Source organism: Pristiophorus japonicus, chromosome 1, assembly GCF_044704955.1.
Source record: "Pristiophorus japonicus isolate sPriJap1 chromosome 1, sPriJap1.hap1, whole genome shotgun sequence".
Classification (NCBI taxonomy): Eukaryota; Metazoa; Chordata; class Chondrichthyes; family Pristiophoridae; genus Pristiophorus; species Pristiophorus japonicus.
The window spans coordinates 543,585,835-543,599,861 of record NC_091977.1 but is presented as its reverse complement, the minus strand read 5'-3'; the positions used below and the strand labels follow the sequence as shown (position 1 = coordinate 543,599,861).

Genomic DNA, 14,027 nt, shown 5'->3' with positions numbered 1-14,027 from the left:
ACATGATGGTCTAAGATAGGTTTACAGTATGTTTGTGAACGCACGAAGCGTCGTAAACAAGGTAAGTGAGCTGCAGGCACAAATAGCCGCATGGGAATATGAAGTTGAGGCATTAACTGAGACCTGGCTCAAAAAATGGCAGGATTAGGTATCAAATATTCCTGGTTTTAGGTGTTCAGGAAAGATAGGGAAGGAAAGATAGGAGGTGGTGTGGCAGTATTGGTTAAAGAGAATGTTACAGTGCCGGAGAGGGAGGATGTCTTGGAGGGGTCAAGGACAGAATCTATATGACTCGAGTTAAGAAATAATAGAGGTGCCATTTCACTATAGACCACCAAATAGTGGGAAAGATATGGAGAAGCAAATTTGCAGAGAAATTAGAGAGAGATGCAACACCTATAGAGTAGTGATAATGGGGGACTTCAACTATCCTGATGTAGACTGGGATCGCAATAGTGTAAAGGGCAGAGAGGGGAAGAATTTCTGAAGTGTGTTCAGGAGAACTTTCTCGATCAGTACGTTTCCGGCCGAACGAGGGAGGAGGCATTCCTGGATCGGGTTCTGGGGAATGAGGTGGGTCAGGTGGAGCAAGTGTCAGTAGGGGAACATTTAGGGAACAGTGATCATAGTATCATAAGGTTTGGATTAACTATGGAAAAGGACAGGGAGCAATCTAGAGTAAAAATGTTTAACTGGGGGAAGGCCAATTTCAGTGGGATGAGAACGGATCTGGCCCGGGTAAATTGGAATCAAAGATAGGCAGGCAAACCTGTAGTGGAACAATGGGCTGCCTTTAAAAAGGAAATAGTTTGGGTACATTCCCACTCAGGTGAAAGGCAGGGCAACTAAAGTCAGGGCTCCCTAGATAATGAAACAGATAGAAAATATAACCTCGGTAGTGGGGAAGCTTTTAGTTACAGTAATCAGGGACAAGATTAACAGTCACTTGGACAAGCATGGATTAATTAAGGAAATCCAGCACGGATTTGTTAAAGGCAAATCATGTTTAACCAACTTGATGGAGTTTTTTGATGAGGTAACAGAGAGGGTTGATGAGGGCAATGCGGTTGACGTGGTGTACATGGATTTCCAAAAGGCTTTCGACAAAGTGCCACACAATAGGCTTGGCAGCAAAGTTGAAGCCCATGGAATAAAAGGGACAGTGGCAGCATAGATACGGGATTGGCTCAGTGACAGGAAACAGAGAGTAGTGGTGAACGGTTGTTTCTGGGACTGGAGGGAGGTATACAGTGGTGTTCCCCAGGAATCGGGACTGGGACCACTACTTTTCCTGATATATATTAATGATTTGGATGTGGGTGTACAGGGCACAATTTCAAAATTTGCAGATGACACAAAACTTGGAAGTATAGTGAACAGTGAGGAGAGGGATAGACTTCATGAACACAGACAGACTGGTGAAATGGACGGGCACGGGGCAGATGAAATTTAACGCAGAAAAGTGAAGTGATGCATTTTGGTAGAACTAAATGGTACAATCCTAAAGTGGGTGCATGAACAGAGAAACCTCGGGGTATATGTGCATAAATCATTGAAGGTGGCAGGGCAGGTTGAGAAAGTGATTAAAAAGGCTTACAGGATCCTGGGCTTCATAAATAGAGGTATGAGAGTACAAAAGTCTGGAAATTATGATGAACCTGTATAAAACACTGGTTCAGCCCCAACTGGAGCATTGTGTCCAATTCTGAGCACCGCACTTTAGGAAGGATGTGAAGGCCTTAGAGAGGGCAGAAAAGATTTACGAGAATGATTCCAGGAATGCGGGATTACAGTTACATTGATAGACTGGAGAAGCTGAGGCTATTCTCTTTTGAACGGAGAAGATTGAGAGGAGATTTGCTGGAGGTGTTCAAAATCACGAGGGGCCTGGATAGGGTAGATCGAGAGAAGCTGTTCCCATTGGCAGAAGGGTCGAGCACCAGAGGACACAGATTTAAGGTGATTGGCAAAATAACTTTTTTTACGCAGCAAGTGGTTAGGATCTGGAATGCGCTGCCTGAGAGGGTGCTGGAGGCAGACTCAATCGTGGCTTTCAAAAGGGAGTTGGATAAGTACCTGAAGGAAAACATGTGCAGGGCTCCGGGGAAAGGGCAGGGGAGTGGGACTGGCTGAGAGTCGGCACGGGATAAATGGGCCAAATGGCTTTCTTCCGTGCTGTAACCATTTTCTGATTTCTAGGCCCTGGGAGGGGTGTACCATCATGGAGTGGAGTATGATGCCCAGGATAGAAGGAGCGCGAGTGAGGCTTCTCCACAACACCAGCACACTCTGGTTGGTCCGAGGTGCCGGTTTCCTTGATGTAATTACCCCATAATTCGATGTCAATCTCCTTCAGTCGGTTCTCAGCCCCTCCTTATTAACAACACGAGTCATTCTCTGGCTAGCACGAAAAAATCTGGGCTGACATTCCAGTGCAATGCTGAGGGAGCGCGACACTAATGGAAGTACCGTCTTTCAGATGAGACGTTAAACCGAGGCCCCGTCTGCTCTCTTCGATGGACGTAAAAGATCCCACGGTACTACTTCGAAGAAGAACAGGGGAGGTATCCTGGCCAATATTTATCCCTCAATCAACGTAACATAAAAACAGATTATTTGGTTATCACGTTGCTCTTTGTGGGAACTTGCTGTGCGCAAATTGGCTGCTGCGTTTCCTACATTAGCACAGTGACGACACTTCAAAAAGTACTTAATAGGCTGTAAAGTGCTTTGAGACGTCCGGTTGGTCGTGAAAGGCGCTATATAAATGCAAGTCTTTGTTTCATTCTTTTAGTTTGCACTAGTCACCCCAAGGCCCACCTGCTGGCATCACCCCAGTGTACAATGCAGAATCAGGAATATATTCCCCTTTACTCCCGCTAACACTTCACTTTTGAACAAATGATTGAAGAACTTCTTGGACATTGAATGTTTTCTGTCCCACAGATCAGTCCAGATGAAAGAGGCCATTTGGCCAAGCTCCTTCAGCCTATCACAGGAACCTGCGATGCCCAGTCACAGTGTCTAACTGCCTCGCGAGGAAATACCCCCATTTGTGCCTTGATTGTTATAAGCATCATCATCATAGGCAGTCCCTCGGAATCGAGGAAGACTTGCTTCCACTCTAAACACGAGTCCTTAGGTGGCTGAACAGTCCAACACGGGAATTACAGTCCCTGTCACAGGTGGGACAGACAGTAGTTGAAGGAAAGGGAGGGTGGGACTGGTTTGCCGCACGCTCCTTCCGCTGCCTGCGCTTGGTTTCTGCATGCTCTCGGCGACGAGACTCGAGGTGCTCAGCGCCCTCCCGGATGCACTTCCTCTACTTAGGGCGGTCTTTGTCCAGGGACCCCCAGGTGTCGGTGCGGATGTTACTTATTATAAGCATACGGCAAATGACAGGCTTTGAAGAGCCCGAATTATAAAAGTATTTCCAAACTGCAGAGTTGGAAACTTGGAGCATTGCCGATTGGGGCACAGAGAGAGCCACACAGCTCTCAACCACTGATCCAATCTATCTCGACCTCCTCCGTCTCGATCACAGTGACAGCTTTGTCCCACCTCACACACCTCTTGAAGTGACAGCGGAGCAGTTTGAGGTGGAGGTGTCTCAGCCCATCACTAATACTGACACCAAATCAACTCTCAGATCGATGTGCGGCAGTAATCTAATCCCAGGATTCAGAGGTGCCTTAACAAAAGGCCAATCCTCCTCCTTTAATTAACGGATTGGGGACCAGGGTAGTCAAGTCCCACCGACACCTGGGAATTACCGGCCCAAGACCGCTCAAAGTGGAGGAGAAGCATCCGGGAAGGCGCCGAACACCGAGTCTCATCGCCGGGAGCACGCCAGAAGCCAAGTGCAAACAGTGGAAGGAGCATGCGGCAACCCAGGCACCTCCCAGCCACTTGTCCCGGAGGGACTGCCTCAGAAGAAGAGGTCAATCCAGACTCCAATCCCCCTCCCCTTGTCCCATCTTCGCACTGCACCACTCAAAAGTTAACAGCGAAACTCCTCAGTGGAGATGAGCAGAGAAATAGTTGAAGAATTTCTGCTAAGGAGTCACAGATACAGACTGGTAACTCAGGCATGCAGCCCTTTGCTGTAATGCCAGGGTAGGATGTGAAGCACTGGCTCTGTCTGTCTGTCTGTCTGTCTATCTCCCCTCCCCCCCGCCAAGTGCAGGGCCCCGAGTGGTCATTTTTCATGTGCAAGCCTAGGCAGCTATGCAACTGTGGCCGGCATCACCCAACATCTGTATACACGCAGCACACGCACGGCAAACGAGCCCCAGGTGGGCAGAGTAAACGTTACAAGGACACCCGCAAAGCCTCCCTGATAAAGTGCAACATCCCCACCGACACCTGGGAGTCCCTGGCCAAAGACCGCCCTAAGTGGAGGAAGAGCATCCGGGGAGGGCTGAGAGCATGCAGAAATCAAGCGCAGGCAGCGGAAGGAGCGTGCGGCAAACCTGTCCCACCCTCCCTTTCCTCAACCACTATCTGTCCCACCTGTGACAGGGACTGTGGTTCTCGTATTGGACTGTTCAGCCACCTGAGAACTCGGGTTTAGAGTGGAAGCAAGTCTTCCTCGATCCTGAGGGACTGCCTATGATGATGACACGCACATGCACACACCTTCTCGCACAGGCCACTGGATAGAGGGATCCCGAGCTGATAATGCCCCCTAGGCTAGGGGGTCGACACTGAGGGGGAGTGGGACGTTGCCTGTCTCTGACAGACACATGTACTTTGCATGCGGAGGACTGGGGGTCTTCACACAGCCCCACAACAAACATCGCCCAGGGAGGGAAGGAGGGAGGGAGAGCGAGCTGGCCAGACAAGGTCGGCCCTAATGCTCTCAGCCTGTCCTTGCAGAAATGCTGGATTGCATTACAGCCTCATGACACACGCTGCACCAGCTGCTTCTCTGTATCAATAACACGAGTCTCTCGCCCGCTCCGCCACAACATACACAAAGCACGTCTTTTTCTTACCTGGAATCATTCTTCGGATAGACAGCGACATCTCGTACACTCCCTCCCTCCCTCCCCCCTCAAATCAGAGCTCCGGCCCACTAAACAACTCAGCCTTCTCTTTGTTAAACCATCCAATAACCAGTGCAGTCTGTGGAGCCAGCGGTCAGAGCCCCTCTCTATCTGTGGCACATTAACTAACTACAATACAATTTGCCATCCTTCTGCGTCCCTACACCACTCTGTCTCTCTCCCCCGTGGCCTAATGGTGAGCAGCAGAGATTCCCTACTCTCTCTTTCCTTCCATTAGTGCTATGTCAACACTCAGAGATGCGAGGATATATTAGTTCAGCGTCAACCGCTTTCTTATACCTCTCTCTCTGTTCCAATCCCTTGCCTCTCCTCCTCTGCTCTCAATATCCTCCCGGTCTGCGAGTCTCTTTCTCCTTGTTATTTTAATATCTGCAGGTAAATGCTTGGCAATTCATGCAGTATTCCAGCAGTTCCTGGCGAGTCTCCCGGAGTCAGTGTACTTGCTGGTGTCTCGCTGCACTCCTCTTGATGTTTGTAGCTCTGTTCCTGCAATATTTCTGTCTCTATTTATATTCCTCCTGCAGTCTGTTTATATCTGCCTGGTGTTTATCTCACTCCTCATGCTCTCGTCCTCCTCTGCAACCCCCTCGGTTTGTTTTTCTATTTGCTATCTCTATTCCTCCACTGGGATTTTAGCCTCTTTTCCTGTGGTGTCAGCACTGTGCTGTTTGCTGTGCCTGTGTCATTATTGCTCACTGTGTTTTCCTGTCTGTTCCTGGGATTGTTTTATTGGGGTTATTGTCCCTCGCCCTGCTCCCCCGATGTTTGTCTCTCTGCTCCCTTAGCAGTGCCTGGCTTGTTTCTCTCTAATGTTTGTACTTTGGATTTTTCTGTCTGTTCCCCTCATTTGATTTCTCTCGATTATACTGCCCGCTGATTTTCCCGGCCTGTTCCTCTGGTTTGTTTTTCTATATATAATGTCTCCTGCTGATTGTCTTTGTCTGCTCCCTCTGTGTTTCCCTTTCCTTTTTTCGCTTTTTAGATAGATATCTTATATCCTCCCCTCTTGATTTCTCCTGGTCTGTTTCACTGGTTTGTTTTTCTCTCTGATTCTTTTTTTGCCTGTTCTCTTGATCTTTTTAAAAAATGATTTCTCCTCCTGATTTCCACTTTGTGTTTCTCTGCCTCCTTTCACTCTGTATCTATATTTCTCCCCCTTATAATCTCTCGCTCCTCCCTTGTGTATGAATCTCTCTCCCCTTGTATTGTATTCCTTTCCCTCTCCTTATACCTTTCTTCTCCCCTTTCTCTTGTCTCTCTGTCTTGTATTTTTCTCTGTCTCTCCTCTCTCCCCTCCAGTATTGTTTTTTTTCCTCTCTCTCCTTTCTCCTTCTCTCTCTCTCTCTTTGTACCTTTTTCCCTCTCCCGCTCTCTGTATTGTTTTTATCTTTGTACCTTTCTCCTTCTCGCTCTCTCTTTGTTCTTTGTTCCTTGTACCTTTCTCCCTCTCTCTCTCCTTGTACCTTTCTCCTCTCTCTCCCCTTTCTCCTTCTCTCTCTCCCTGTCTTGTATCTCTCTCTCTTTGTACCTTTTTCCCTCTCCCTCTCTGTATTGTTTTTATCTTTGTATCTTTCTCCTTCTCTCTCTCCCTGTATTGTTTTTCTCTCTCCCCTTTCTCTTTCTCCTTCTCCTTCTCTCTCTCTCTCGAGAACAACCCACCACAAATGACAGCTCTCACCACTGACGTCACACAGATACGACCTCTGACCTCGACGGTGACCTCATCGCCACAGAATTACATTCAAACAAACCAGCGCCGCCCGGCCTTCCTCCCGCTGCGCACACCGCGCTCACCGGCGGGAACTCGATCTAAAAACAGAACCCCGGCACAAAAATAATAATAACCATAAACCGTCCGCGCTCTGGATTCTGGGTGGGATTAAAGATGGCGCTGCCCGCGTTGCTGGGGAAACGGTGTTGAGCGTAACCCCCGAGAGTTGATCGCGGCTCCTTTCGGTTCATATTATCTGCGATGCTTCACCTGTGCTGGGGGAGCGCTGCGAAGGCCCGGGGATTTTTCCCCATCCGCTCCGTGTACACTCGGTCCCGAACCGGCGAGCGGATCGCCGGCCACAGCGGCAGGTAGGAGCAGCCTGGCTGCTGGCGCGCGGGTCCTGCCGGGATTTGTAGTCCCGCCGCCGCGCCGGAAGTATGGCATCCAATCGGGAGGCGCGGCGGTCGTGAACTACAACTCCCAGCACCCACTGCGGCAGGCTCTGCTTGCCCTTTGCTCTCAGGTAAAAGGGACATCAGCACCGAATGAGTGGCAGCCCACGCCAGATCAACATGGCAGCGCCAGATCCCACACCAGATCAACATGGCAGCGCCAGATCCCACACCAGATCAACATGGCAGCGCCAGATCCCACACCAGATCAACATGGCAGCGCCAGATCCCACACCAGATCAACATGGCAGCGCCTGATCCCACACCAGATCAACATGGCAGCGCCTGATCCCACACCAGATCGAATGGCAGCGCCAGATCCAACGCCAGATCAACATGGCAGCGCCAGATCCCACACCAGATCGAATGGCAGCGCCATATCCCACGCCAGATCAACATGGCAGCGCCAGATCCCACACCAGATCAACATGGCAGCGCCAGATCCCACACCAGATCAACATGGCAGCGCCTGATCCCACACCAGATCGAATGGCAGCGCCAGATCCCACACCAGATCGAATGGCAGCACCAGATCCCACACCAGATCAACATGGCAGCGCCTGATCCCACACCAGATCGAATGGTAGCGCCAGATCCCACACCCGATCGAATGGCAGCGCCAGATCCCACACCCGATCGAATGGCAGCGCCAGATCCCACACCAAATCAACATGGCAGCGCCTGATCCCACACCAAATGGAATGGCAGCGCCAGATCCCACACCAGATCAACATGGCAGCGCCAGATCCCACACCAGATCAACATGGCAGCGCCAGATCCCACACCAGATCAACATGGCAGCGCCTGATCCCACACCAGATCGAATGGCAGCGCCAGATCCCACACCAAATCAACATGGCAGCGCCAGATCCCACACCAGATCGAATGGCAACGCCAGATCCCACACCAAATCAACATGGCAGCGCCATATCCCACACCAAATCAACATGGCAGCGCCAGATCCCACACTAGATCGACATGGCAGCGCCATATCCCACACCAAATCAACATGGCAGCGCCAGATCCCACACCAGATCGAATGGCAGCGCCAGATCCCACACCAGATCGAATGGCAGCGCCAGATCCCACACCAAATCAACATGGCAGCGCCATATCCCACACCAAATCAACATGGCAGCGCCAGATCCACACTAGATCGACATGGCAGCGCCATATCCCACACCAAATCAACATGGCAGCGCCAGATCCCACACCAGATCGAATGGCAGCGCCAGATCCCACACCAGATCGAATGGCAGCGCCAGATCCCACACCAAATCAACATGGCAGCACCATATCCCACACCAAATCAACATGGCAGCGCCAGATCCCACACTAGATCGACATGGCAGCGCCATATCCCACACCAAATCAACATGGCAGCGGCAGATCCCACACCAGATCAACATGGCAGCGCCAGATCCCACACCAGATCGAATGGCAGCGCCAGATCCCACACCGGATCAACATGGCAGCGCCAGATCCCACACTAGATCGAATGGCAGCGCCAGATCCCACACCAGATCGAATGGCAGCGCCAGATCCCACACTAGATCAACATGGCAGCGCCAGTTCCCACACTAGATCGAATGGCAGCGCCAGATTCCACACTAGATCGAATGGAAGCGCCAGATCTCAAACCAGATTAATGTGGCAGAGTCCGATCTCAAAACAGATTCATGTGGCAGTACCTGATCTCAATCCAATTCTCTAGGACAGCACTTGATCCCAAAGCAGATCAATATGGCGTTGCAATGTACCAAACTAAATAATCTGGGCAACACCTGGTCACAAATCATATCAGCATAGCAGAACCAGATTCCAAACCAGATCAGCATGGCAGCAGCTCCACAGCTGACCAATATTGCAGCCTATAAAGGCACCATTGAATGTAAAAACTTAGCTTCCTGCAACTTTACCAGTGGCCAGAGTTTCTGTACTTCTGTATCAATGATTGAGACTATACGTGAGGCAGCTTTCCTAAGCTGCTTTTCTCTTCTCGCAAACATACTCCCATTCCGGTCCTGACCCCATAATCACACTGCACTTATCGCTCAAAAATCTGTCTATCTCCGTCTTAAATATATTCAGTGACCCAGCCTCCACAGCTCTCTGGGGCAGAAAATACCATAGATTCACAATCCTCTGCGAGAAGAAATTCCTCCTCATCTCAGTTTTAAATGGGCAGTCCCTTATTCTGAGACTATGCCCCCTAGTTTGGTGGCATAGTCTGAATGGCGGCAGACTAGGAAAAGTGGAGGTGCAACGAGACCTGGGTGTCATGGTTCATCAGTCATTGAAAGTGGGCACGCAGGTTCAGCAGGTGGTGAAGAAGGCAAATGGTACGTTGGCCTTCATAGCTAGGGGATTTGAATATAGAAGCAGGGAGGTCATACTGCAGTTGTACAGGGCCTTAGTGAGGCCTCACCTGGAATATTGTGTTCAGTTTTGGTCTCCTAGTCTGAGGAAGGATGTTCTTGCAGGTTAGATGCAGGAAGAATGTTCCTAATGTTGGGGAAGTCCAGAACCTGGGGTCACAGTCTAAGGATAAGAGGTAAGCCATTTAGGACCGAGATGAGGAGAAACTTCTTCACCCAGAGAGTGGTGAACCTGTGGAATTCCCTGCCGCAGAGTTGTTGATGCCACCTCACTGGATATATTCAAGAGGGAGTTAGATATGGTTCTTACAGTGAAGGGAATCAAGGGGTATGGAGAGAAAGCAGGAAAGGGGTACTGAAGGAATGATCAGCCATGATCTTATTGAATGGCGGTGCAGGCTCGAAAGGCCGAATGGCCTACTCCTGCACCTAATTTTAGTTACCCCTCTCTGCATCCACCTTGTCGAGCTCCCTCATTATCTTATATGTTTCGATAAGATCACCTCTCATTCTTCTGAACTCCAATGACTATAGGCCCAACCTACTCAACTTATCTTCATAAGTCAACCCCCTTATCTCCAGAATCAACCGAGTGAACCTTCTCTGAACAGCTTCCAAAGCAAGTATATCCTTCCTTAAATATGGAGACCAAAACTGTACGCAGTACTCCAGGTGTGGCCTCACCAATACCCTTTACAGTTGTAGCAGGACTTCTCTGCTTTTATACTGTTTTTTTATTCATTCACAGGATGTGGGCAAGGATAGCATTTATTACCCATCCTAATTGCCCTTGAGAAGATGGTGGTGAGCCACCTTCTTGAATCGCTGCAGTCCGTGTAGTGAAAGTGCTCCCACAGTGCTGTTAGGGAGGGAGTACCAGGATTTTGACCCAGCGACGATGAAGGAACGGCGACATATTTCACTGTCGGTGGGGCAATATTCAGGGAGTGCAGTGTTGGAGGTACCATCTTTCGGATGAGATGTTAAACCAAGGCCCCATCTGCCCTCTTAGGTGGATGTAAAAGATCCCGTGGCAGTTTTCGAAGAGCGAGGGAATCCTCCCCGGTTTCCTGGTCAATATTTATCCTTCAACTAATGTCACTAAAACAGGTTACCTGGTCATTATCTCATTGCTGTTTGTGGGACCTTGCTGTGTGCAAATTGGGTGCTGCGTTTCCGACATTACAACACTTCTAAAATACTTAATTGGCTGTAAAGCGCTTTAGGACTTCCTGAGGTTGTGAAAGGTGCTATATAAATGCAAGTCTTTTCTGGATTCTGCTCCCTTGCTGCCCAATGATCTCTGCTTTGCTGCAACTCCACCTGCTTCGCCTGGCCGCTGACTCCACTCATCCTCCGTCACCCTCCCACTAGGTTAGACCGGCTCCCCCAGCTCCTGCTGCTGCTCCTGACCTCTGACAGCTGTTCTTCAGACCAGATCCCTGATCTTGTTGATTTACTTTACACTCTCAAATTAACTCTGGATCCACTCCCTCTTCACAAATGTCTCTGAACCTGGGCTTTGGTTTGCGGATACTCCAAGCTGAATTCACGCAGCTTACCTCACCGCAGGGTCTCAGACTTTGGACTCCTTCCTGCCCTCTGTTTCTGACCAGCCAATGTCTCTCCTATTCTGTACCATGACTATGTAACTCGAATTCCCTCTGTGTCTGTTCGTGTGCGCATTTTTGCTGCCACTCTGGAGCCAAGCCCATTACTTCTATCACCCTTTTTTTCTGTGGTTCCACTTGGGCCTCTCTCTCCTTCCCTCCTGATACTGGGTCACACTATCATTCATTTCTTCTCTTGGATATTTTCCCTTGCCCTATCCCTACGCCAACCCACCACGACTCCTCTCCCCTTCCTACTCTCCTATCGCCATCACTGTCTTGAATTCCTCTTGGATAAGCCGACAGCTTTCCTCTGTTCCTCCCTCAGCATTCTCTAAAGCACCTGAGGTCCCCACCAGCAGTGATGCCACTCTTCAGGCAATTCAGTTCACTCCACGTGACATCAAGGAATTGCTGAGCGCACTGAACACAGCAAAGGCTATGGGTCCCTTCAACATCCCGGCTGTTGTGCTGAAGACCTGTGCTCCAGAACTAGTTGCACCTCGAGCCAAGCTGTTCCAGTATAGCTACAGCACTGGCATCTACCCGGCAATGTGGAAAATTGTCCAGATATGTCCTGTCCATAAAATGCAGGGCAAATCCAATCCAGCCAATTACTGCTCTATCACCCTACTCTCAATCATCAGCAAATTGATTTCAAGGTGTCATCAACCGTGCTATCAATCGGCATTTACGCACCAATAAACTGCTCACCAATGCTCAGTTTGGGTTTCACCAGGACCACTCGGCTCCAGACCTCATTAGTCCCTTGTCCAAACATGGACAAAGGAGCTGAATTCTAGAGGTGAGATGAGAGTGACTGCCCTTGACATCAAGGTAACATTCAACTGACTGTAGCATCAAGGGTCCCTCATAAAACTGAAGTCATTGGAAATCACGGGGAAAACTCTCCACTGAATGGAGTCATACCGAGCACAGGGCAGTAGTGATACCTGCCCTCCTATATGGCTCAGAGACGTGGACCATACACAGTAGATACCTCAAAACTCTGGAGAAATACCACCAGCGCTGCCTCCGCAGGATCCTGCAAATCCACTGGGAGGATAGACGCACCAACGTCAGTGTTCTCGATCGGGCCAACATCCCCAGCATCGAAGCACTGACCTCACTCGATCGACCAGCTCTGTTGGGCGGGCCACATCATACGCATGCCCGGCACGAGACTCCCAACGCACGCGCTCTACTCGGAACTCCTACACGGCAAACGACCCCCAGGTGGGCAGAGGAAATGTTTCAAGGACACCCTCAAAGCCTCCCTGATAGTGCAACATCCCCACCGGCACCTGGGAATCCCTGGCCAAAGACCGCCCGAGGAAAAGCATCCGGGAGGGCGCTGAGCACCTCGAGTCTTGTCACCGACGGCATGCAGAAATCAAGCGCAGGTAGCGGAAGGAGCGTGCGGCAAACCAGCCTCCCCACCCTCCCTTTCCTTCACTACTGGATTTCGAGGGACTGCTTATGATAATGATGATGACCTAGCACAAAGGAAGAGGGTTGTGATTGTTGGAGGCCAATCATCTCAGCCCCAGGACGTCGCTGCAGGAGTTCCTCAGGGCAGTGTCCGAAGCCCAACCATCTTCAGCTGCTTCATCAATGATCACCCCTCCATCATAAGGTCAGAAGTGGAGATGTTCGCTGATGATTGCACAGTGTTCAGTTCCATTCGCAACTCCTCAGATAATGAAGTGGTCCATGCCCGCTGCAGCAAGACCTGGACAACATTCAGGCTTGGGCTGATTAGTGACAAGTAACATTCGTGCCACACAAATACCAGGCAATGATCATCTCCAACAAGAGAGAGTCCAACCGCCTCCCCTTGACATTACCATCGCCGAATCCCTCATCATCAACATCCTGAGGATCACCATTGACCAGAAATTGAACTGGGCCAGCCACATAAATGCTGTGGCTACAAGAGCAGGTCAGAGGCTGTATTCTGAGCCAAGTGGCTCACCTCCTGACTCCCCAAAGCTTCTCCACCTCCTACAAGTCGGGAGCGTGATGGAGTATTCTCCACTTGCCTGGAGAGGTGCAGCTCCAACAACACTCTAGAAGCTCGACACCATCCAGGACAAAGCAGTTTGATTGATTGGCACCCCATCCACCACCTTAAACATTCGCTCCCTCCACAAGCGACGCATCATGGCTGCAGTGTGTACCATCTACAAGATGCACTGCAGCAACTCGCCAAGCCTTATTCAGCAGTACCTTGCAAATCCACAACATCTACTACCTCGAAGGACAAGGGCAGCTGGTGCATGGAAATACCATCACCTCCAAGTTCCCCTCAAAGTCACACACCATCCTGACTTGGACATATATCACCGTTCCTTCATCGTCACTGGGTCAAATCCTGGAACACCCTACCCGACCGCAGCACACGGACTGCAGCGGTTCAAGAAGGCCCACCACCACCTTCTCAAGGACAACTAGGGATGGGCAATAAATGCCGGCCTTGCCAGCGACACCCACATCCTGAAAATTAATAATAATGTAGGAAAGGTTGACAGGAAGTGCACATCGATATAAAATTTATAATATTTTAATAGGTATATATAAAAACCTAGCTCTACGACCAAGCTTTTGGTCATCTGCCCAAAGATTTCCTTATGTGGCTTGGTGTCAAATTTTGTTTGATAATCGCTCCTATGAAGTGACTGGGGACATTTTACTACGTTGAAGGTGCTATATAAATATAAGTTGTTGTTGTAGTTGTTGATGGGGAGGTGGTGGGTTCGTGGGAGGGACACGAGAGGAGGTGGGGCTGAGATCACTCAAAAGGC

General features: G+C 49.9%; 2 protein-coding genes across 6 annotated transcripts in view; one reads left to right on the top strand and one right to left on the bottom strand.

Moving 5' to 3' along the window:
• The window catches only part of atg9b (autophagy related 9B), a 94,454-nt gene extending 87,298 nt beyond the window's left edge, over positions 1-7,156 (bottom strand). Inside the window, exon 1 of one of the 5 annotated variants that reach the window (XM_070897039.1) lies at positions 7,051-7,156. The gene's annotated coding sequence lies outside the window, so the exon portion shown is untranslated. Of the gene's footprint in view, positions 1-4,997; positions 6,720-6,747; positions 6,851-6,914; positions 6,991-7,050 lie in introns of those variants that run through there. The other 4 variants (XM_070897054.1, XM_070897047.1, XM_070897026.1 and 1 more) reach the window with 4 other exon arrangements.
• abcb8 (ATP-binding cassette, sub-family B (MDR/TAP), member 8) overlaps positions 6,881-14,027 on the top strand; it is a 179,186-nt gene continuing 172,039 nt past the window's right edge. The window contains exon 1 of the mRNA XM_070897065.1: positions 6,881-7,151. Coding sequence (XP_070753166.1) covers positions 7,042-7,151 — 110 coding nt within the window. The 5' untranslated portion in view covers positions 6,881-7,041. The remainder of the gene's footprint in view (positions 7,152-14,027) is intronic.